This window comes from Podarcis melisellensis (assembly GCF_964234715.1).
Source record: "Podarcis melisellensis genome assembly, chromosome: 6".
NCBI lineage: Eukaryota > Metazoa > Chordata > Lepidosauria > Squamata > Lacertidae > Podarcis > Podarcis melisellensis.
In genome coordinates, this window is record NC_138538.1 from 15,298,952 (window position 1) to 15,319,864 (window position 20,913).

The 20,913-nt window shown below is 40.0% G+C and overlaps 1 protein-coding gene across 1 annotated transcript; it reads right to left on the bottom strand.

Moving 5' to 3' along the window:
* Positions 1–2,054: 2,054 nt before the first annotated feature.
* CSTF1 (cleavage stimulation factor subunit 1) lies at positions 2,055–20,908 on the bottom strand. Its single transcript, XM_081916961.1, has 7 exons — positions 20,193–20,908; positions 18,600–18,791; positions 17,953–18,148; positions 16,752–17,029; positions 15,419–15,616; positions 13,981–14,371; positions 2,055–2,733 (listed from the first exon to the last, which is right to left on the bottom strand). The coding sequence occupies exons 1-7, from the start codon at positions 20,310–20,312 to the stop codon at positions 2,474–2,476; spliced, it is 1,635 nt and encodes a 544-aa protein (XP_081773087.1). The 5' UTR covers positions 20,313–20,908; the 3' UTR covers positions 2,055–2,473.
* Between the last annotated feature and the right edge of the window lie 5 nt (positions 20,909–20,913).

Genomic DNA, 20,913 nt, shown 5'->3' on the forward strand with positions numbered 1-20,913 from the left:
GGGTGGGCAATTCAGGACATAATGATCTGTCTGCTGTCTGATGAACACAAGTGTATATGTTGCATTATTTGCAATTGCAACAAAGAAAACCCAAGTGAGAATTTTGAACCCAATGTCAGTGGCCTACAAAGGTAACTTGTTATTTGGAGAAAGCTAAAATGAACAGCAACCCTAAGAAGTATTGAGGTTGATTTTGCCAAATCGAGGCATTCCAACTGAAAGTTATCTAAAATGAATCTCCAGATGAAAACAAAATTACAATATAAAACCCTTTTATACACTGCTAGGAGTATAAACAGTCACTTAATGAAAATACATGTCCTTTTAAACTGGAGATGCTGGCTGACATTTTCCTAGAGAAAATGAATCTCAGTAATCTAAAAGTTGGGATCCAAAACTGCTTTGAAATTGAGAACTATCAAGGAAGCCATCTAAAACAGAGCACAAGCTAAATGAGATGTGTAAAAAGCAACATGGGTTTTAGTTTTTTGTATTGTTTATGCAGTGCAACAAAGGTTTCACTTCTTCTTAGGAGTATTTTGGTGCTTTAAAGTAGTTAGCCAAAAGAGCCTAAAAAGCAAGACTGGAGAAGGCTAAGAAGCTGAATGCTAGAGCAGCATATGCAGTACTTCACTGTCTATTTAAACGGTTATAATGCATTATAACCGTTATAATGCATTATACACAGCATTATAAATGAGAAAATGAACCAATGACTGTCACTTATGTGTTCCTTAGACATGTATTACAAAAAAATTATATTTAATTCAATCTGTGGTTAAGCAGGAATGTCTCTGGCCAATCTCTGATAGGCGTTAATAACTAAGTAACATCTCATCTCCCATGCTATTCTCATAAATCTTTCATGTGGAAATTAGCTTTAAACTTCACATGTGTGTACGGAGAAGAGATTGTCATAACTAAGGAACTAGTAATTGTGAAAATATTACCATCAGGGACTTCTTAGGGGTCACTCCCACACTGTTTGATATGTCCTTTAGAGACCCAACAAAAACTGGACGATGACACTACAAAACTTTACCTAACAAATGTATCTGGATCGAAGAACATCATAAGAACCTGCTGGACAGGCCAATGGCCCCAGGTAACCCAGATCCTTCTCTCACAGTGGCCAACCAGATGCCACACTTCCCCCTCCTGAAGTCTTCCACAACTGGTATTCAAATGGATATTGTGCCCAAAACCATGGAGGCAAAGCACAGCCATCATTGTCATTGATAGCCTTTACCTTCATGAGTTTGTGTAATCCTCTTTTAAAGCCATCCTAGTTGGTGTCCATCACTGCTTCCGGTACACATGAATTCCATATTCTGACTATGCACTGTGTGAAAGTTTTGCTGTAACTTTAAACAGATTGGCTAAATGAATGTTCCAGTGATTTCTAGGTACCATAGACCTCTATGCTTTAGAACAGTGTTTCCCAACCTTGGGTCTCCAGCTGTTTTTGGACTACAACTCCCATCATCCCTTGCTAGCAAGACCATGGTCAGGGGTGATGGGAATTGTAGTCCAACAGCAGCTGGAGACCCAAGGTTGGGAAACACTGCTTTAGAAGAACCGATCACGGAGGTGACCAAAAGAGGGATTACAATTCTACAGTAAATAGCTCTCAGGACATAGTGGCTTTATACCAATATATGGTGTGACCACACTTGGAAGACAAGTGCCTAGTTCTGGGTGTCGCACCTCAAAAATGACCCTTTCAAGGGGCTGGAACATCATATCTATTTGGAAATGTTAGTTTGAAGCTTTTCAGTTAGAAAAATAGTAAAGGTGGGACACCACATAATAGAGGTCTGTTCAAATTATGCATGGTGTGGACAAAGTTAATATAGAGGCTTCCTCCTTCTTATTTGAAGCTAAGGCTATCTAATTAAGCTTAATGGTGAGAAATTGAGGACAACAAAATAAATATTTGTTTTCACAGTACATAGTTAAAACACAGAATTCATTACAAGATTCAGTGATTTCCACCAAACTAGGCGGCTTCAAAAGTAGGATAATAGCCAATTATGAGAAAAATTAGATACACCTTTCTAAGAATGAGTTTAATAAGAAAACTTTTAAGTATCTATACATCTACAAATAAGAAAAAAAGGCCACCAGAGAACTGGAAAAAAGCACACACAACATACAGCAATACATGTACATCAAATGAAATAGAGCAAAGAGTGTTAAGGGGTTTTAAAAAAACAGGAGGCCAAGTTTTGCTACCGAACATGGGCAACCTGTCCTGCCAAACATGTACAATTAGGTGAAGAAAAATATTTTCAGCTATCTTGGCTGTTTTCAACTATGGACCCAACTTTAAAAACTGTCCTTTCAGTAGGGAGTGATGTTATTTCTAGAGCAGAGAATTCAATCCAAATACATAAATTCAGAAATGGTAAAAGCAAAATTTTTAAAAAGAAAAAAGGCATAAAATTCAGTCAACTTTTTCGCAGTTGCAGCTTCAGTCCGTGGTTGACCTTCGGTACCAAAATCGAGCTCTATAGTCATCACTGCAAGTCATGAAACCAGGGTTGGTAGGAGAGTGGACAATGCAACGAACTATACTGTTATGCCCCAAGGAAAGAAGATTCCTTCGTTCAGCTGTTCGTGAATCCCAGCAGCAGAGGCTAATGGTCCTTTCATCAGGAAGCAGCACATAGTCTTCTGTGTGGTTGAAGACAGCTTGTGTCCTATGAACTTGGCGTCCACTCAAACCAGCTCCTGCAGGTATTGCAACATAAATATTCAGTATCAAAATACATATGAAAGGAAAGTACACGTAGGTCCTGCTGTCCAAATGCTCATCATACCAAAATTCACTTATTCAAACACGAGAAACTAGTATCCAAACCTCCCTATGTACACCACAGATTCAGATGTGTGTGTAATACTGTAAACATATAGCAGCCTTAAACAAGCCTTACTCTTTTGTGTTTTGCTGGTCTGTGGGCAGCCATTTCGCTAGAAACCATGGGAGGGAGAGGCGAAAGGAGGCCATATTGGACAAATAATGGAGCATTTTATCCTTCCTTGTTTCCCTTTTGCAAGGTTTCAGAGGGTTTTCCTGTCCCCCCCCCCCCATAATTTTGAGGTTTAAATTCCTTGATTAGGCATGCATTAGAAACTTTCCCATAGGAAATCAATGGAAAGTGTTGACTTTATATGCAAACACTTGCCTAACAAATGATTTCCTGAGAATGCATTGTGTTCGGATAGCAGGACCTGTGTATAATGTATATATATGTATATAATGACTGGCAATGGGTGAAATGAACATCAGCAAATATCAGAAAAAAGACAATAAAATAATCAAATATTTCTCTAAGAATCAACAGAATATTCATTAGTAAATTCAGCAAGAGGCTTCATAAAATAAACATCCTTTGCTTGCCTTTAGAAAAGCCTGCACAAAGTGTCACAGATCTTTTGAGTCTTCCACAGCTCTAGTTCTACATAGAAAAGTACTCTATTCCCAATTAATGGGAGTAGGATAATCAGGGCTGACTCAAAAGTAGGGGAATACACCTAAAAGGATTAGGCCCTTTAGGAGTTCAAAACTTTGAATTGTAGCTGGAAGCTATAAGACAGCACAGTTGATTAGTGCCCATGTTGTCCCTATTCTATTTGTAACAGAAAACAATTTGCAACATTTTGCACAACTGAAGCTTCTGAATGCTCTTAAAAGAGCTACCCATGTAGAGCGCATTGCAGTAATCAAACATGGAGGCTGAAGAAAAAAGATTGATGGTTGCTAAGGAAACAGTTGACAGAGCAGATGATGCCAAGTGGCAGCATACTCTCTGGGCCTCAACTGATACCTGATTATCTCTTTCCAGGAGGGTTACTGAGTTAATCTGTTGCAGCAGAAGTGAAGTCTTGTGGCATATTAAAGACTAACAAATCAATATGGCATATTCTTATTATTATTTTGCCTACGAAAGCTTATGCCACAAGATTCGTTTGTTTTATGTATAACTCTTCTCAGACTTTCCATTGATTATTAAAGAGGGATAGATCATATCCATCAATAGACACTTCCCTCCTTCCCCAAACTCAGGGAATATTAGCCACTACCCCTCAAGCTTGTCTGGATTCAGTTTTCAGACTATGTGTTCTCTTCCAATTAACCAAAGGCACAATAACCATTACTGAGGCCACTCAATTAAAAGAGTAAGAAAAAATAGAAGGGTCACCACGCCTATTCCAAGAGTTATGTATGATCTTGTTAATGGCCTCTTTTGTTGGCATTTGTCTGTCTTGGAAGACAATGGAGTGCATATCCGGGGATGAAGTCAAACTGCTATATTAGCAGCACTGAAGTCACCTCCCTGGGGGGAAAAGCCTGGGCATTGTGTATGGAGGTTTTGAGCTGGCCAGACGAAAAGACCCCTCTCTTGGCCTTGCTGACAGGCCAAAGGTAAACAGAGCAATACATTTGGCACCAGCTTGGCTGCAGGAGTTGCCGGGAGGCATACAAGGCACCATCCAACCATCTTAAGAGACTTCACTCTAATTTGTGTAGGGCTTACACATTAGACTTATTTTATCCCAATGATATTCCACAAGGGTGAAGAGTGTCAGGATCAGTTTTCTTTCTCCTGTAGGAGCTACCTTCCTAGGCTGATGAGTCCCAACAGCCTCTTACAAGTACAGTATTAAACAATTGCAGAGATAGAATGGAATAGTGGCACTCTACAAGCCAGCTTCTACAGTGTCATCACAAACTTGCCTATCCGCAATCTCAAAATTTACATCCACAAACAAATCGAACCAGGCCGTACCACTACATATACAAAGCCCCAAAGGGAACAAGATTTTATTTTCTGTAATCTCAAAGGTAAATGAGATATCTAATAGGAACAACTCTAGTGTTACTTCCTTGCCCATGTTAAGAAATGATTGGCTACCAGGGCTATTATGGGAATCTTTGTCCTGAGCCCATGCTGAAAGCCAGACAGAACAGAGTTTTAGAAAACTGTTTCTTATTCATCCCAGAAAGCAGACAGTAATGGTGCAATTGTCAATTCAATCACCTTCCCAGTTTAAAGGCAAAAATGTAGGAATAACCAGTTCCTGTCAGGATTGGCACATCAAGAAAGATTTTTTAAGAGAACCTATGGTCATCTCGTTGAAAGAAGCTGTAATTTTCCTCAAGTGCAACGAGCTTAAAAATTAAAAAAAAAAAAACTGATCCAGCTCATTCACCTTTAACAGAAGCTTCACATCAGCCTCTTCCATGCGGTTTTCAACAAGTATGCCGAGCAAGGGCTTAGATTATATGAAGTTCACAGAATATAATGGAAGAGGAATAAACTGGCCGAAAGTAATCTGAGCATTTACGGCAAGAGGTTGCCAATGACGATTCCAGTTGAGGTTCTGCTCTGTGGCACCATTATAGGTACAATTTTATATTTAGCATGCCACAGCAGTCTGTACATGTTTCCTTCTCTGGGCAGGATAATCCATGTCAGGCTCTCACACCAACTTGAACAGCTCTATGAGAAGTTGCAGTACAGCAATAGCAGAGGAAAGTATTCTTTGACACCACTACTGCATAAAACATCACTCTGATTATGGCTGCACATCTTTTGCCAACTGTGCTTATCAGTGCCTTATACCAGAGAGGTCAATAATAGGTCAACCTGTCATTCCAGAAAGCAATAAGCAATAAGTAACTAACTGCAGCTATAGATGACCACCAATAAATCCTCCTAGAAAGAATTCTAAAAACCAACAGGATGCACCAGTATCTGATAGGCACATCTTAATGGTTTTTCACCTGTGTCATTACTAGGTAATGATTTATCCATAACCAAACCCAATAAATCTGAGAAGTTTAGACTAGAATAGCAGCTACGGCATTGACTTCACTATGATCACTGAAAGTATATGAGGCGAAATTAGGGCTAAATTACTGGTTAGATTAAATTACTTTATAAGCACATTTTAGCCTTCATTATTACTTTATAAGGAACCAATTCCTGCCAAATTAAATATTTGAATAGTTTACATTAAACAATACTTTCATGGTGTAATCCTATGACCCCTGTAATACCGACCTCTCTCGTCATGTGGCTAGAGGTAATCTCTGGACAGAGTTGGAGTTTCCAAGTATCGTGACTGCTCCACTGGCTGACTAGGAGCATGCTGGGGCAGTTGAGGGCACACGGGATCCCAAGGCTCCCTCATTTCCCCAAAATATCTCAAAAAAGAGCCAGAAACTATACCAGCCTGATACCTTGCATAATTTCTTCCCATTGGAGGAAATGGAAGGGAATCAAGAACAGTCACAATTTCCTCCCACTCTAAGCAGTCACAGCTTGGAAATTGCATTAAGTACGGTGCAGATTTCTCCTTCACCTTTTCTAGTAAAATTTCTGTTAGTATAATGACACATTATATATACTGTAGCTTTCTTAAAAATAATAATAGAAGTATACTAGTCTCTAAAAAAAGGAAAGAACTTTGTTAGTCAAATCTCAGCTATAGAATGTAGGGCAAGGTTTGAGAGCAAGATTACCCTAGCACTTCTCAAAATTCAATGTGAAACGGAAAAATTAAAAGGAAGCTAGAGAGATAATTGTTACACACTTGGAAAGAAAGCTTAAAACCAACACTAACAGCATATACAGACACATCTAAAGAAAACATATATTTTACTTTCGGGGGTGCAGGCTGAGTACAGCTTCTTTCACCCCCAACTTTCCACTACAAACAAAGATATACTTTGCTTTCAAGCTGATTGCTAATTAAGCTTCACTTTTGGTCCTCATCCTGCATTTTCAGATAAATTTGTCTTTTTTAACTACTGAAAATACTGCTTGAAGGTTTATACATACATAAGATACTTTGGCATCTTATCAAACCTCCCCCCCCCCCCCGTTGAAAAACTGCTCTTGAGAGAGGGGTGGATTTGCAAAGTCACAGGTTCTAGCCAATCAGCACTGTATAAACCACCTTTTCCTACAAATTGACAGACCTGGATTTCCCTGAACTCAATACTGGAAAGATTGTACATCTGACCAAAATGTGCCAAGTGACATTTCATAGCAGCCCAACCACAGTGAGGAGACCAAGGAGCAGATTTGTAAGAGTAAATGTTAGGAGGAAGAGATTTCAGCAGGGAACAGAAAAAATGCCAAAAGATTGATCCCTTAGCTAGTTAAACGCTCCAAAAGATTCTGTTAGCAAAGGAAAATATGGTGCTTGAAGCACAAGGGAAGTTTAATTACAATATAAAGATTTTGTTTTTACAAAGGCTTTTCCATCTAAGAGAATTGCATTAATGTAGATCAGGGGTGTCCAACAGGTTGATCACGATCTACTGGTAGATCCTCATGAGGTTTTGGTAGATCACGGTCAATCTCTGGCTCCCTTTCCTTAGCGTTGCTAAAACCGACTCCCACTGACTCCCACCCTTTATTGTTGTATGATCTCTGGAAGGGAAGACGAAGCTTTCTCTGTGCTGCTGTTTTGATCCACAGCGATCTTTTTGTGAGTGACTTTACCCCTTTGTCCCTTGCCTTCAACACCCCCCAAATGGAACTCCCCCCAAATCTTTTCTTCTCCCTAAAAAAAGTTCAACAACTTTGAGCTGAACCCCACAAAAACGGAGGTAGATCACTGTCAGTTTTTAATTCTGAAAGTAGACTGCAGTCTCTTGAGAGTTGGCCACCCCTGATGTAGATAATATTTGAGTGTCTCATGCCTCCTATGATGATTGCATTTTGCAATGGTCACCATCAAAATTGGGCAGGAAAAAAGGTACCACAGTTTGGTAATCCCTGCTCTAGGTAAATGCACCACATTTGGGTTGGATCCAATCAAGTCACCCTCAGGGCAGATTCAATGAAGTCAATAGACATGATTACCTGATGTCCACCAATTTCAATGGGTCTACCTTTGAACATGACTTGAAACAGACACATTGAAATTATTCAGACATCAGTTACTCAAGTCCAATGATTTCACTGGGTGTGCTTTGAGTTCAAGTTAGTTGGCCACTACCCTCTGGATCCCATCTAAGGAATATTCCACTTTTTTCTTTACAACTTTTCAAAGAGGGTTAGACTAAGAAAGCAATTCTCCCAGAAATCTTCATTGTTGAGTGACAATTTGACCTCAAGTCCTGCCAACTGAGTACCATTTATATCACGCTATTCTGGAATTTAGATTAGGTTAGGAACATTTTATAGCTCAAGGACGACATTCCCTTGAGGGCAAAAGGCTGGGAGCCACAAGTTAGTGGTAGATGGAACCAGAGGCAAAAGTGGGCAGGTTGAAGGATGTGACACTTATATTTGTATAGTAAAATATATCCCAGACACACAGCTGTCAGAGGTTTCTACACACACACCCCTACCTCTCCTTCCAGACTATGAAGATGCAATATCACAGTTCAAAGACTCTTTCCAGTCAGACAAAAGCCAAGAAGGGTGCAGTTGAAGGTTATGGCCTAAGAAGAGTTCCCTAGAGCAGCCAGGAGGACAACATTCAGCCCCCAGGTCTGAGGTCCCACACTTAAATTAAGCCTTCAGGCATTTCAATAATATTTTATTGTTTAAAGTTTAACATTATGTAAGAAAAACAGATTTTCAGGTGAATACAAACATGTTGTGTTTTCTATTGTTTATAAACAGGTTGCTCCTAGCACTACCCAATCACTTACTATACTGCTATAAGCTACATACGTAATTGCGACAGACTTCCACACTATCAGAAGTACTGCACTTTCTCTACATGTAAATCCTGCTGTGTTCTGCCAACACATATCTATGGTGGCACAGCATTCATCCATTATTACTTGTCCATTCATTTTTTTATTAAAAAAAACCTCATAAAAAAACCCTTACCATTACGGTGTCATGCTTTTTTCATTTAAAAGAACTAGCTGGAAAGGAGTTTTGTACTAATTAACAAGATAAAATAACCACCCCCTCAAGAAAACAAATGAGATCATAAAATGGTACCCACCATTGAAGATGATGTGTGCTGAATTGCAATTGCACTTAAACCCCTAGCTTTTAAATAAAAAGAAGAAATAATGGCATGAAAGGAAACCTCTTTGCAGAGATTGTGCTGCTCTTCTGGTCTTTGTGGTCTGAGAAAAGATGCAAAAACCGCAGGGAAAATAACTGGGTTTGGATGACTGAGTGAATGCCCACTACAGGAAAGTAAATGAAGCATGTAAACTTCATACTCAAGGCCTAGTGTAGAAGCATCCTAGAGGTTAAGGGAAGCACTACTTCCACAGCAACAATCCAAGCTAGACAGGAATTTGAAGGCTGGCATCAGCAGAAAATTGTGGCTCTGAATATTCCTTTCTAAAGACCATAACGTGAAAATTAGTTAGAATGGGTATGTTTCTCAAGACAACTCTAAGCAAAATTGCTAATGGAGCAATGAGCCAGTCTGGCCTGGCTCTGTAGTTTCAGAGTTGACTGGATTCCAGAATACTCTGTTCTGTTGATGACCTTGCTAACTAATGGAACAGGAGGTGGATGTCAGCCTCTATAACAGTTGCTTCCAAGGGTCATCTTCACTACTTTGTTGGCACAAGTCACAACTTTACATAGGGCTTAAAGGCGATGAAGTGAAGTGCAAGATGATTAAGAGTGTTAGGTGGTATTTTACTTGCAACAAAGCTGACAGATCTTGCTACAGAAGATCTGCTAAAGCCTGTGGCAAGTAATTCCTCCCCGTCTGCCATAATACCTACAGAGCCATCCAAAGCTATTTCTGGTGATGAGGGAACATGGGCTGCCTCTACTTTGAGAAAGATACATCTAGTGTCTGTTTTGAAGACTGAGTATCTAATACACAAACATAAGAGTCTTCAGGGATGTAAGGACCTTATGACTTGTCCAACAAAACTGGGAGAAGCTGGGTTTCCTTGCTGGGCAGGAATTTTCTTCCATTTAGATAGGGCAGTGTCTGCCATTGTTTTGTTCCTATTTAAACGGTGGGCGGGAATACCTTGGACGTAGCTTTGATACACTTCTAACCTTTCCTTTTGGAAAGGTTACTGAGAGTATTTGCTCTACAGCTCCAGGCATACCTGGATATCAAGTGTTTTGAGGCTGGCCTTGTGAGCCTGAAGATTTTTACCTGAAAACTGGGAAAGGTAGGTTGAGTTTTGAGGTGCTGTTTTTATCAGATCAAGACCTAGCAACTGTCACGTATTCATAACCTTGAGGCTAGACTACTGTGATGCGCTCTATGTGGGACTGCCCTTAATGAATGCCTGGAAGAGTCAAATATTTCACAGTAAATTTGTTTAGATGAGCTCTCATTGCCAGGGTTAAGCATGAGCAGGGCACTTTTATATTATTTTTAGGTTCAAATTTATTTTGTTGTACTGGGGCAGGATAGAAATGAAAATTCATCTAATTATGGCAGAACTGGTTAAATACTATTCATAGTTACACAGGTCTGACTCACCCCAAGAAAAAGAGTTCTTTCTTTCTAACGTCCAGATTCCTAAAATTTCAGATGAGGAAAAGAATAGGTTGAACCAACTAGTTGCAGTAAAGAAAGTAAGAGAGACCATTAGTCAATGTATGAGTAGCAAGACTGGTATCAGGATATTACAAAAGGTTTGCTGGGATCTTAGCAGACACTGTAGTATCTTTAATCCAAACAACTGTCTCTGTCTTGAAAAGCGCCACTAAAGAAACTTTACCTCCAAGAGGGCAAGGACTTGTTTGCAATGTATTATCATATATATTTAAAGAGATCTCAATTTTCCAAGTGATGGTATTTATGTAGCCAAAATGGTATCACATACACAAGCAGGAGATTATCAGTAGGCTCAAAAAACTTCGAAGTTTGCAGAGTACAAAAACCTTAAATCCAAGGTGGGGAAGTACAAAAACCTTAAATCCTAAGCAGGGACCTCCCCCTCAAAAACAACCAGTCCAATGCTAAAATATTTTATTGCAAATCCCACCTGTACCACATTTTCTATGTCTTCTAAATCTCATCTATCCACCTTTATTTCCACGTTGGCAGAAAAGGAATCTGTTCAAACCTAAAATACATTATTTATGATATAAAAAAAATATATATTCCCAGTTGGAAATGAAAAAAAAAGTTATATCTGAAAGATTATTCATCTTGTCTTTTAGGGATGGAGTGAAAGTTTTCAAATGAAATGAGTAGACCTCCCCCCCCTCCTTGGGATTTAGGTTGAGCTCTATCTTTGGCATGACTACAAATATTTAATGATAAATCTGTCTCTACAATTTTGGTGGATGGAAGTTAATGGAAGCCATATATTAGATAGTTCTATGGGAAAAGGATACTCCAGTTTTACTGTCACAAATGTTTTAGCTGTATTTATGGAAACATACTGCATTTTTATAAAATGAACCCTCTATTTTATTGAGTCCTTCATGATCATACCATTATCCACAGAGTACCCATTTCCAAAAATGGTCAGAGGCCTCCAAGAAGCTTTCCAACATGGCGCAGAAGCATTTCCCCATCTCTTTTCCATGACTGGTATTCTAATGTTTACTAGTTCTGGACTTCCAAGTTTCTAGTTAGCTATTGCAGCAAATAATAATTGATAAACCTAAGCTTCATGTATTTGTCCTTTTGAAACTATCTTAGTACCACCATGTCTTGTGGTAGCCGATTCCTGAAGCTAGTACCACTTTGGTGATACTGCCAGCATGAATTAGGTGTGGTAATCCACACACTTTTGTTGCTGGTGCTGGTGGTGTTCATGAAAGGAGGAAGTGATATCCCTTTAAAATAATTATCACAAGCAATGAGATGAATATAATATAATAAAATAAATATCAGAGATACAATTTACAAGTTTCCTTTTAAGTTGACAGTCTTCCTTTTTGTGGAGTACTCTTTAAAATATAATATAATTGGGAGCAGAATTAAACTATGTCTGCTGTAGTACATGGACTATTGCTAACGTATAGTTTAAACCCCCCCCCCCACTAAAAATGGTTATCACCTACTACTGGGCAGGGCAAAAAAAAACTGGGGTAATTTAAAAGGTTAGAAACTGGACATGAGTCACTGTTCTTAAGAAAGAAAAATACTGAAGAAAAACCGTTTTCTCCTACAAGTATAGGAGACCGTGAAGTGTATAAATATTCATCATAAAACATGTGGGGTAGGAGAAGAGATTTCATGCCTGAACCTAATGGCAGAACTGAGAGAATAACAGACCAGCAACCCAGCTCTAGACAATGACTTAAACTTTAACATAGCAGTGAAACAGTCAACTAAATTGGTTGCAATCTCCAAAACAGAAAACAGAGTATTAGTATTACAAGGCTTAGGTACATCCTTCTTTTTCTTTCTCTCTCTTTCTCTCTCACACAAAAACTACACTGACACACAACATACTTGATTCAATCTTAAATAAGGGGTGGCTAATGTATGGCCTTCCAGATGGTGCTGGACTGCAACTCTAGGCCATGCTGCCTCAGGTTGATGGGAGTTGGAGTCCAACATTGGGAAGCCACAAGTTAGTACCCTTGTCTTAAATGCCAAACTCTTACTCCAGTGTAATGTAGCAAGCCTTTAGCTCTCAGTATCTATACAAACTATTCATGTTCATTAGCTGGTACACCAATTTTGAGACAAGTATTCTCAAGAGCCTTTAAACTTACTGACACTTATCTACTACCTGGATTGCCTATAAGCAAATTCATTTCAACGCTTCTAATAGGGATAGAAATGTGAAAATATACCACCCAGAATTCAATGTGAAATTATCCATGGTAAAAGTTATTGCAAAGCTTGATGTTTTTATGTATAGAAACATATTTAAAATCCCATGCATTAGACAGTAATAAATGATGCCTAGGTAGAAAAAATATTTATTCCAAAAATCTCAAAGACACTAATAACATAAATGATTGAAAGCATTATTAAAACATGCGCCATTCACATGAACCAAAACAGCTGTTGCTCACAGCATACAAGAGCAACAGAAAATCATCTCTCAGAAAGAAACCCAGCAGTGAACTAGTTGGACTGGTAGAGTTCATCGAGTGAGAAAATAACCAACCACAAATGTTAAAACAAGGTAATGTACTGCTTTCCAACTACAGCTGAGGATGAATACTACAGGCCCCCCACAGTGCCCCTGTTTCTTTGTAAAGGAAGAATATAACATACATTATTTAAGACTGGAGAAAGAGCCCTGCTAGATCAGGCCATCTACTACAGTGTTCTGTTCTCACTGTGGCCAACCAGATGCCCATGGGAAGCCTGCAAGCAAGACCCTAGTGCAACAGCTGTCTCCTCACTTGTGATTCCAGCAATTGACATTCAGAGGCAGAGTGTCTCTGACAGCGGAGGTATGCCAAGACTTGACTGCACCCTGCTGGTTTAGCATGTTAGAAACTTGGAAATTTGTATAACAAAAATATGCCTCTACAGAAAAGGAGCTCTTCCAGAGAAGTTAATTCATATAATTTCCTGATTTCGGAGGGAGCTGTTACCGCAGTAGCATCTCACACTGGAAGTATTAGAGAAAGCATTGAGCAGAAAACTGCAAGCTTACATATTGATGTAGTTTGTTTCCAGCTCAGCAAGATAGAAAAAAGAAGCAACATCATTTGTATTAGGAAACAAATCAATGTGTGAACCCCAAGAATTTCTCTTAAATAAACCCCCGTGATTTAAAGTAAGAGTTGTGCACACACAAGTATGATTTTGGACATGACTGCAGAGTTTACCTGATTTTCTTTTAGGTCATGAGATCATGAGGTTATTTCCTTATGACCAATATTTGTTTAAAATTTCAAGGGAAAATGTCTGGATTTATATGCCACTGTTGCAGACTTTGTACAGAACTTTCAATTTACATTTTTCCTCATGATACACCCAGGAAGGCCATTACATTTAACTAGATGTAATGGAGGATGGGATCATGGCTAAGAGTACATGAGAGAAATATATACATATCTATTATATTGGTCAATATCTACTCACCTGTATATTTGACTAGTGTTCTCCCTGTAGAGATCTCCCACAGTTTAGCTACAGAGTCTTTTCCACTAGACAGAATATACTTTGAATTCTTGGAGAAAATGGCAGAACAGACTTCAGCCCCATCGTGCGCTTTTTCAAAAGTAGTGATACAACGATTTGAAACGCCATCCCACAATTTGATGCATCCGTCTTTGCTGCCCGTTACATACATGTTAGCACTTGCATTGTAATTAACTGAGCATATGGCATCAGTGTGCTGATCTTGAGGATTGCAAGATACAAAGCACTGGAAAGTATTGACATCATACAGTCGCAGGGTAGGATGCTGGGTACCGACAAGAATGAAGTCTCCAGAAGGATGGAAAGAGATAGAACGCAGCATTTCTGCTTCCTGTTTAGTTGGAAAATAGGCAGTTAACATTAAAAGGCATCTTCCCAGTACACCAATCCACCTAAACACCAAGCTTGTGCCGGCTACTGTATAAAACATACAACATTACTATTTAAAGAAGCCAGGCTGGACTCATGGCACAGCAAAACAGATTTTTCTAAACACAGTGTGGGAAAGCAGGTCCTCATAAAATAGGTGAGATTATTAATTAACAGGAAAAAGGTTCTGAAGGTAGTTTTGTCTGAGTCACACCTTTTCAAGATCAGTATCACCTACTTTGTAGATCCCCAGAGACCACTCTCATTTTCCTGTTAAGTTGGATTCATGCTCTGAATCAACTGGTAAAACTAAGCTACTGTTAGGGAAGAGAAGTATTTAGTTATGCTTAAAGAAGTCACAAACTACTTCAGATCTATTGTAATCTACCCCATGTATTATTTTTTCCTTCTCTAGCAGATTGGATGATCATGGTGTTCCATGTTAATTTCTTCTTGAGAGATTGTCAGTATGTGGACAGAGGAGCCACTTAAACCTTCCCCTGGGAATTTTCTAGCTATATTGACCTTCCTAAGGGGGGAAATATAGGGGGATTTCCCCTCCCACTAAAAACAACTTTGGGTTTTGGTGGTAATTTTATTTGCTACAATTATTTACATCCTATCTTTCAGAATACAAATACTTCCCAGGCATTTCACATTTAAAATCACACACATTATCCCCATATAAAATGTTATTTGAAAGGGGGGAAAATTAAGCAGTCCTGTCTTCTACTTCTCTGTTCTTCCACTCAGCAGCAGTAGCTGATACTGCTTTTCAGTTTTAAAAAGCCAGGGGAAGAAAGAATGAAAATCATTTCATAGCTAGTTTGGCCCCTCAATTAAAGTTAGGAGGAGTTTGAATGGCAATGTCCAAAGTATGTTTTACCAGGATGGTCTTAATCCCAAGAACACTTGTACACACCATTAATAACATCAACAAGGCTTCAAAAGTCATGCTTTTCTAGTTATTTTTGTTATTCCTTATAAAGTTTTGATTTAAGTGTCTAACCTGGATATATTTGAAGGCTCTTTTGGCAGATGGTTTTGAGTAGTCAAACAATTTAAGTGTGTAATCCCTTGAACCAGAGGCAAGGATTTGTTCTGTTGGATGGAAAGCTAAACATGTCACCTCATCCACATGATCATAGAGAGTTCTAATAACAGGGTGGTTCTCCATGTTCTGCTGAGCTGTTTCATTCATCATGACCTGAAGAATACATTTCAAAACACAGCACAGTAAGCATAGAATTTTCGCTGCAGGAATCAAGACACAAATGCTGTCTATTACACACCTGAAGGTGTTCCCTTCATAGCGGACATAGTGGATCTGCATCTTCCCACAACTGTTTATGCAGGCTGTTTAAAGTGTGAAACAATCTCTCGTATATGTCCAAATAAATCTCTTTAGTGGGTTATTAACAGCACATCTTACAAATGAAAAAAGGAACTCTTGAGAGATCAGGACTGGTCCAAACTTTGCAAGTCCATGGCTATGCTAGCACTAAATTCAGTCACCAATACCCTTTCCCCTGCAGCTTCCTGTACCCCATAAAACTCTACAAAATGTGTGTGTGTGTGACAGAGAGAGAGAGAGAGAGAGAGAGAGAGAGAGAGAGAGAGAGAGAGAGAGAAGGTGTGGGTGGCTGTAGGGAGAGGGGGAAAATAATAAAAATTGCCTCCTTTTCTTCTGATGCAGTTCTTTAAACACAGGTATAACACGTGCAAAGTTAGGTACTCGGCTCGGAACCCTAGCTACTGCATTCTGCACTAGCTGAAGCTTCTGAACAAAGGCCAAAGGCAGACCCATATAAACCACATTACAGTAATCTAATTATGAGGTTATCAATGTGTGGATCATGGTGGCCAGGCTATCATTGTCTAGGAAAAGGTGCAGTTGACATACCAACTGAAGTTGGTAGTAGGCTCTCTATGCCTACCTAGGCCTCTAATGCCAGTATCTGTATACCTGTGCCTTAAAGTGAATTCAAGCAACCCAGTTCCTGGACTCAGGAACCATCCACCCACAGGCTTTTTGTATTATCAGAGGAGGCTCAGTTTATTGATCCTCATCCAGCCCATGACTGTGTCCAGGCTTCTCCCAACAGCTTCATATGACTAGTAATTAGCACTGGAGATAGCTTCATATGACTAGTAAATAACACTGGCACCCCACAGTTTAACTGGCAGAGTGATGAGATGCTGTCATTCAAAGCTACTCTCTGAAAACAGCCCCACAAATAGAAGCATGACCAGTTTCTTTTGGCAGATAATTCCCAGAGGACCCTAAAGCTGCAAAAGGAAAATGCAAACATTTATTGATTCATTACTATTTGAGCATTTACCTCAATTGGCATAGCACTCTTTGCTAACATTCTCTCTGTATCAAGTATTTTGATTGAAGCATCAGCTGATCCTGTAGCTATTAACTGTCCATCTCTGCTGTATGTAGCTACACGACATGGTCCTTTGTGCGATGTGACATAACAGGTCTCATATTCAGAAGCTTCTGGGGACATGGTCTGCACATCTGCATCAAATTCCAAGTCAATCCCTGTGCCAGGAGCTACTGTATCAGAGCGCCCAATTGCATACTGAACTGCACTATCATCATTTTCCATTCCTGGAAGAAAAGAAATTACAAAAGCTCATTTTCCAAAAGTAAGAAGCCCCATATTTATAAGCAGGAAAAAAACCTGTTACGACAATAGTTCTCAAACCTAATCTGTTGGTATTTTGAAGGCTTATCAAGCTGTGAGTCCTAGAAGACCTGTTCCCTGCCGTATAGGCCTTTTCCCACCTGGTCCAGAAGGGTGGGGATCTGTCTCACCCCAGCTACAAAAGCTGAGGCTGCTAAATAGATTCTTGGACTGGGATGTTGTTTAAGGTTTTTATAACTTAACTGGAAACATAAAGAATCAGAAAATTTGTGGAAAGTAAACTGTCACAATAATTCATACCGCTAACAACCATTTTTACTCTATATGAGATGCTTACATGCGCAAAAGAAAGTCTTCCTAAAAAACCCACAAGGTGAAATGCAATTATTCACAACTGTGCCTCTCTAGTTTAGTGTACCTGGCACCCACATAAGTAGGTGAGCAGCAACTGATCTTCACTCCGAAGCATAAAATGGAAAGATAGCAGATTGGTGGGAAGCTAAGGTGTAGCTTGGTTGCAAATTCACTGGAAAGATAGGGAAGCTGACCTAGTTTATACACAAATAGCTGCAACAGAGCCATCATGTACATGTCTTTGCTGCTTTACATCCTATTCCAAGCAGGATCACAGAATATAATGGCTCATTTTACATATTTCTCTAGTAAGTACTGATCTGGGACAACTATCAGTGCTATTTGCTAACTATCGTTTTAGAAGACTTAAGTGACTGCAGATAACTTTAACGGCTTAAATATCCAGAGACAAAACAAGTATTTTGATTACTGATGTTTTGACATGCTATCTAAAATAACAGTCTTAACAGAACTAATAGTGCGTACCTGACCTTAAACACAGCATATTAAATTTTTTCACATCACAACTTACCCACTTTAATAAGATGCAATAGTTGTTCAGAGGGTGCACATACAGACTGTGGTTTTACCTCATTTATCAGACCGTTAGCAATGTTGATATAGCCATCATAAAGCAACTGACTAATAATGAGTCTGTAAAGTTGTTGCCTGTCTTTCAGGCTCACTTTTGGTCTATACATTGTGAGTAAGGGCTGTCTTCCAGAAGTCTGAAACGAAGAAGGAAAAAATAACTACAGTACATGTACATGAAGAAGGCATTTATGTTTAATTTTATTTTTGAAAGCATTTGTTACCTTCTTTCTTCTTTTTTTAGTAAAATGCCTAAGGTTGCTTTCACAGCAGAAATAAATAAAGCAACCAAGGACAAAAAATATATTAAGTAATATAACCTAATAGTTCCCACAAATTTTCTCCCACGGGCCACCTGAAAACTGCCGAGGGTTTTGGTAGATCCCTCCTGCAGCCTTTTCCCCGCGCCGAAATCCGTATTTCCCACCTCCCACAACACCGAGCCTATCGTGACAAAGGCTGCGGGGCTGGGCGGCTCTTCCATTAAAGGGAAAGCGGCGGGTAACCTGGCGTTCTCCACGTGCAAGAAACGGCCACGGCGAAGAGCTGGCGAAACCGCCGGGCCCGGAAGCGAGACTTGATTCTTACCAGCCCGTCTTTCGGCCTGGGTCGATCTGCGCTCAAAATGGCTGCCGGGGGCCCGACGACGTCGGCGGGCGACTGCGGCGGCAAAGGCAGCGGGAGCGGAGCCTGCGGAGGGGCCGGCAGCAACCTGGACCGAGGGCCGCTGCGTCGAACAGGCTGCTGCATCGAACCTCCGCACATCGATTGAAGCCGCAGCTGGGAGGAGAAAAGGAGCGCAAGCAAGGGTCACGTGTGCGCATGCGCCACCAGTAAAGCCACGTCTTTTCGAGATGCGACGCGAAGATGGATAGATGAAGAAGGAGTTTGGCATGCCAAGTTTTCTCTATCACTGTAGCTCCCTCTTGGGGGCAAATGTTTTACAGTACAGTACAGTATTTTTTCTTAAATTTTTGGCTACTATAAAGCGGTCAAGGCACAGGAGCCTTGCCACACACAAAAAAGGATACTTAGTTGAAGATCCAATTTACATGGATCAGTATCATGGGTGTAGCCTAGAGAGGGGCAGGTGCACCCCATCAATAAACATCGATACAAACCTGAGGTTCTGCCCCTCCTAACAAAAGCCTGCTCCCCTAACAAAATTCCTGGCTAGGCCCATAATCACTATATTTTAAAATGTGCAGTGTGGTAGATATTTCATTCACAAACAAGGAGCTAGGATTTAATTCTAACGACAGTAAATTCTGCTAAGCCTGATTCAAAATTCTGTTGTCACTTCCAGTACACTGCTTTGCATTTACTCAGATCTAAGCCCCACCCACAATGTGGCTTACTTCTAGGTAAGCACGTACAGAATTGCAGCCTTAAGCACCAATATCCTGAAAATGTGTGTACACAACTTCTTACTAATATAAGGTCTTTAGGAATTTCCAAAAGTTTTAACAAAAATGTTGAGAATGGGCCTGATTATCTGACCTCTTATGTTCTTTTTTTCTGGCTAAAAATGGGATAATATACAGTATACTGACTTTAAAAGTCCCAAACTCTTCCCTGACCAGTTCTTCATATCTAGAGGTGTGCAACCATTCTAAAAGGCAGGAATCAGATGGTTGAGCTTCTGATTTAATGCCATGCAGCTCAGATGGTGAAATATGGGGTCTCCTCTTAAATCAGGCACCCCCAAACTTGGCCCTCCAGATGTTTTGGGACTACGACTCCTATAATCCCTAGCTAGCAGGACCAGTTGTCAAGGATGATGGGAATTGTAGTCCCAAAACATCTGGAGGGCCGAGTTTGGGTATGCCTGTCTTAGATAAAGCATTTACCGGGTAATCTCACAACCAGTTCCTAGGCAGTTACCCAGAGGTAAACCCCACTTGAGTTTAATAGGACTTATTTTAAAACTGAGTAGAGTTGCAATTGTGCAGCCTGATCTGTTGCCTGTTTCCTCAGGGTGTCCCACTGAGTTCAAGGGAGTTTATTCCCAAATAAGTGTACAGTGGATTGCAACCTTAAACAAGGGGTACATAAGTAAATGGGCACTGTTCAGTGACAAAAGATAGGAAGAATGACCTTGGGCATATTTGCTTTGACAGTCTACATTGTAACAGGCCCAAATACCTCATGCCCCCAATCTTACTGAACAATTCTACTCACATCAGCTTCAAGAAATGACAGTCGCATTGGTCGTGGTTCATTGGTAGGCAAGGCCATGTTACTCATGCCCCATGGAAACTGCCGCCTATCACATGGTGGCGTGATACGACGACTTGTCATTTTTCCTCACAACTGTATATCCTTCACACTATCTTTCAATCCTCTCACTTGTCCTCAAGAATTAAGTTATATGCAGATGACCTTCAACCTGAGAAGCACACATTAATCTGATGTCTGCCCTGGTCCTCAAAGGTCAGTCTCATAATCCTGTCATGGTAGCTTTTCAAAAGACATGGGCAGAGGAGTGGGCTTCTCCTCGAATCCACACTCCCACCTGTCAACAGCTGCCTGAGAGGCACAAAGTCAATTGTACAGAACTGAGTATTATGGGAAATCTAGTCAGGTGCAATGCTGTTTCACATTTGTCAACAAAGTCCATTCCGTGGCAAGTTGCTCTTTTTTGACTTAGTAGCCTGATACCTGAACTGACAGACCACCACGGCTCTGATATAATGTGGTCAAAGTTATCTTCAGACAAACGCTTTTTTGATGCCACAGACTGAAAAACTAAGAATACCAGAATCATTGGTCTTTACCCACCCAGTGCCGCCTATTCCTGTTGCGCTCATAAGTTTAAAAAACAATCTGATGACCTCCACCTAGAAGAAAACAACCGCTCAGCCTCTATTGCTGTGAATCTGACCTATGCATTATTTGTGGG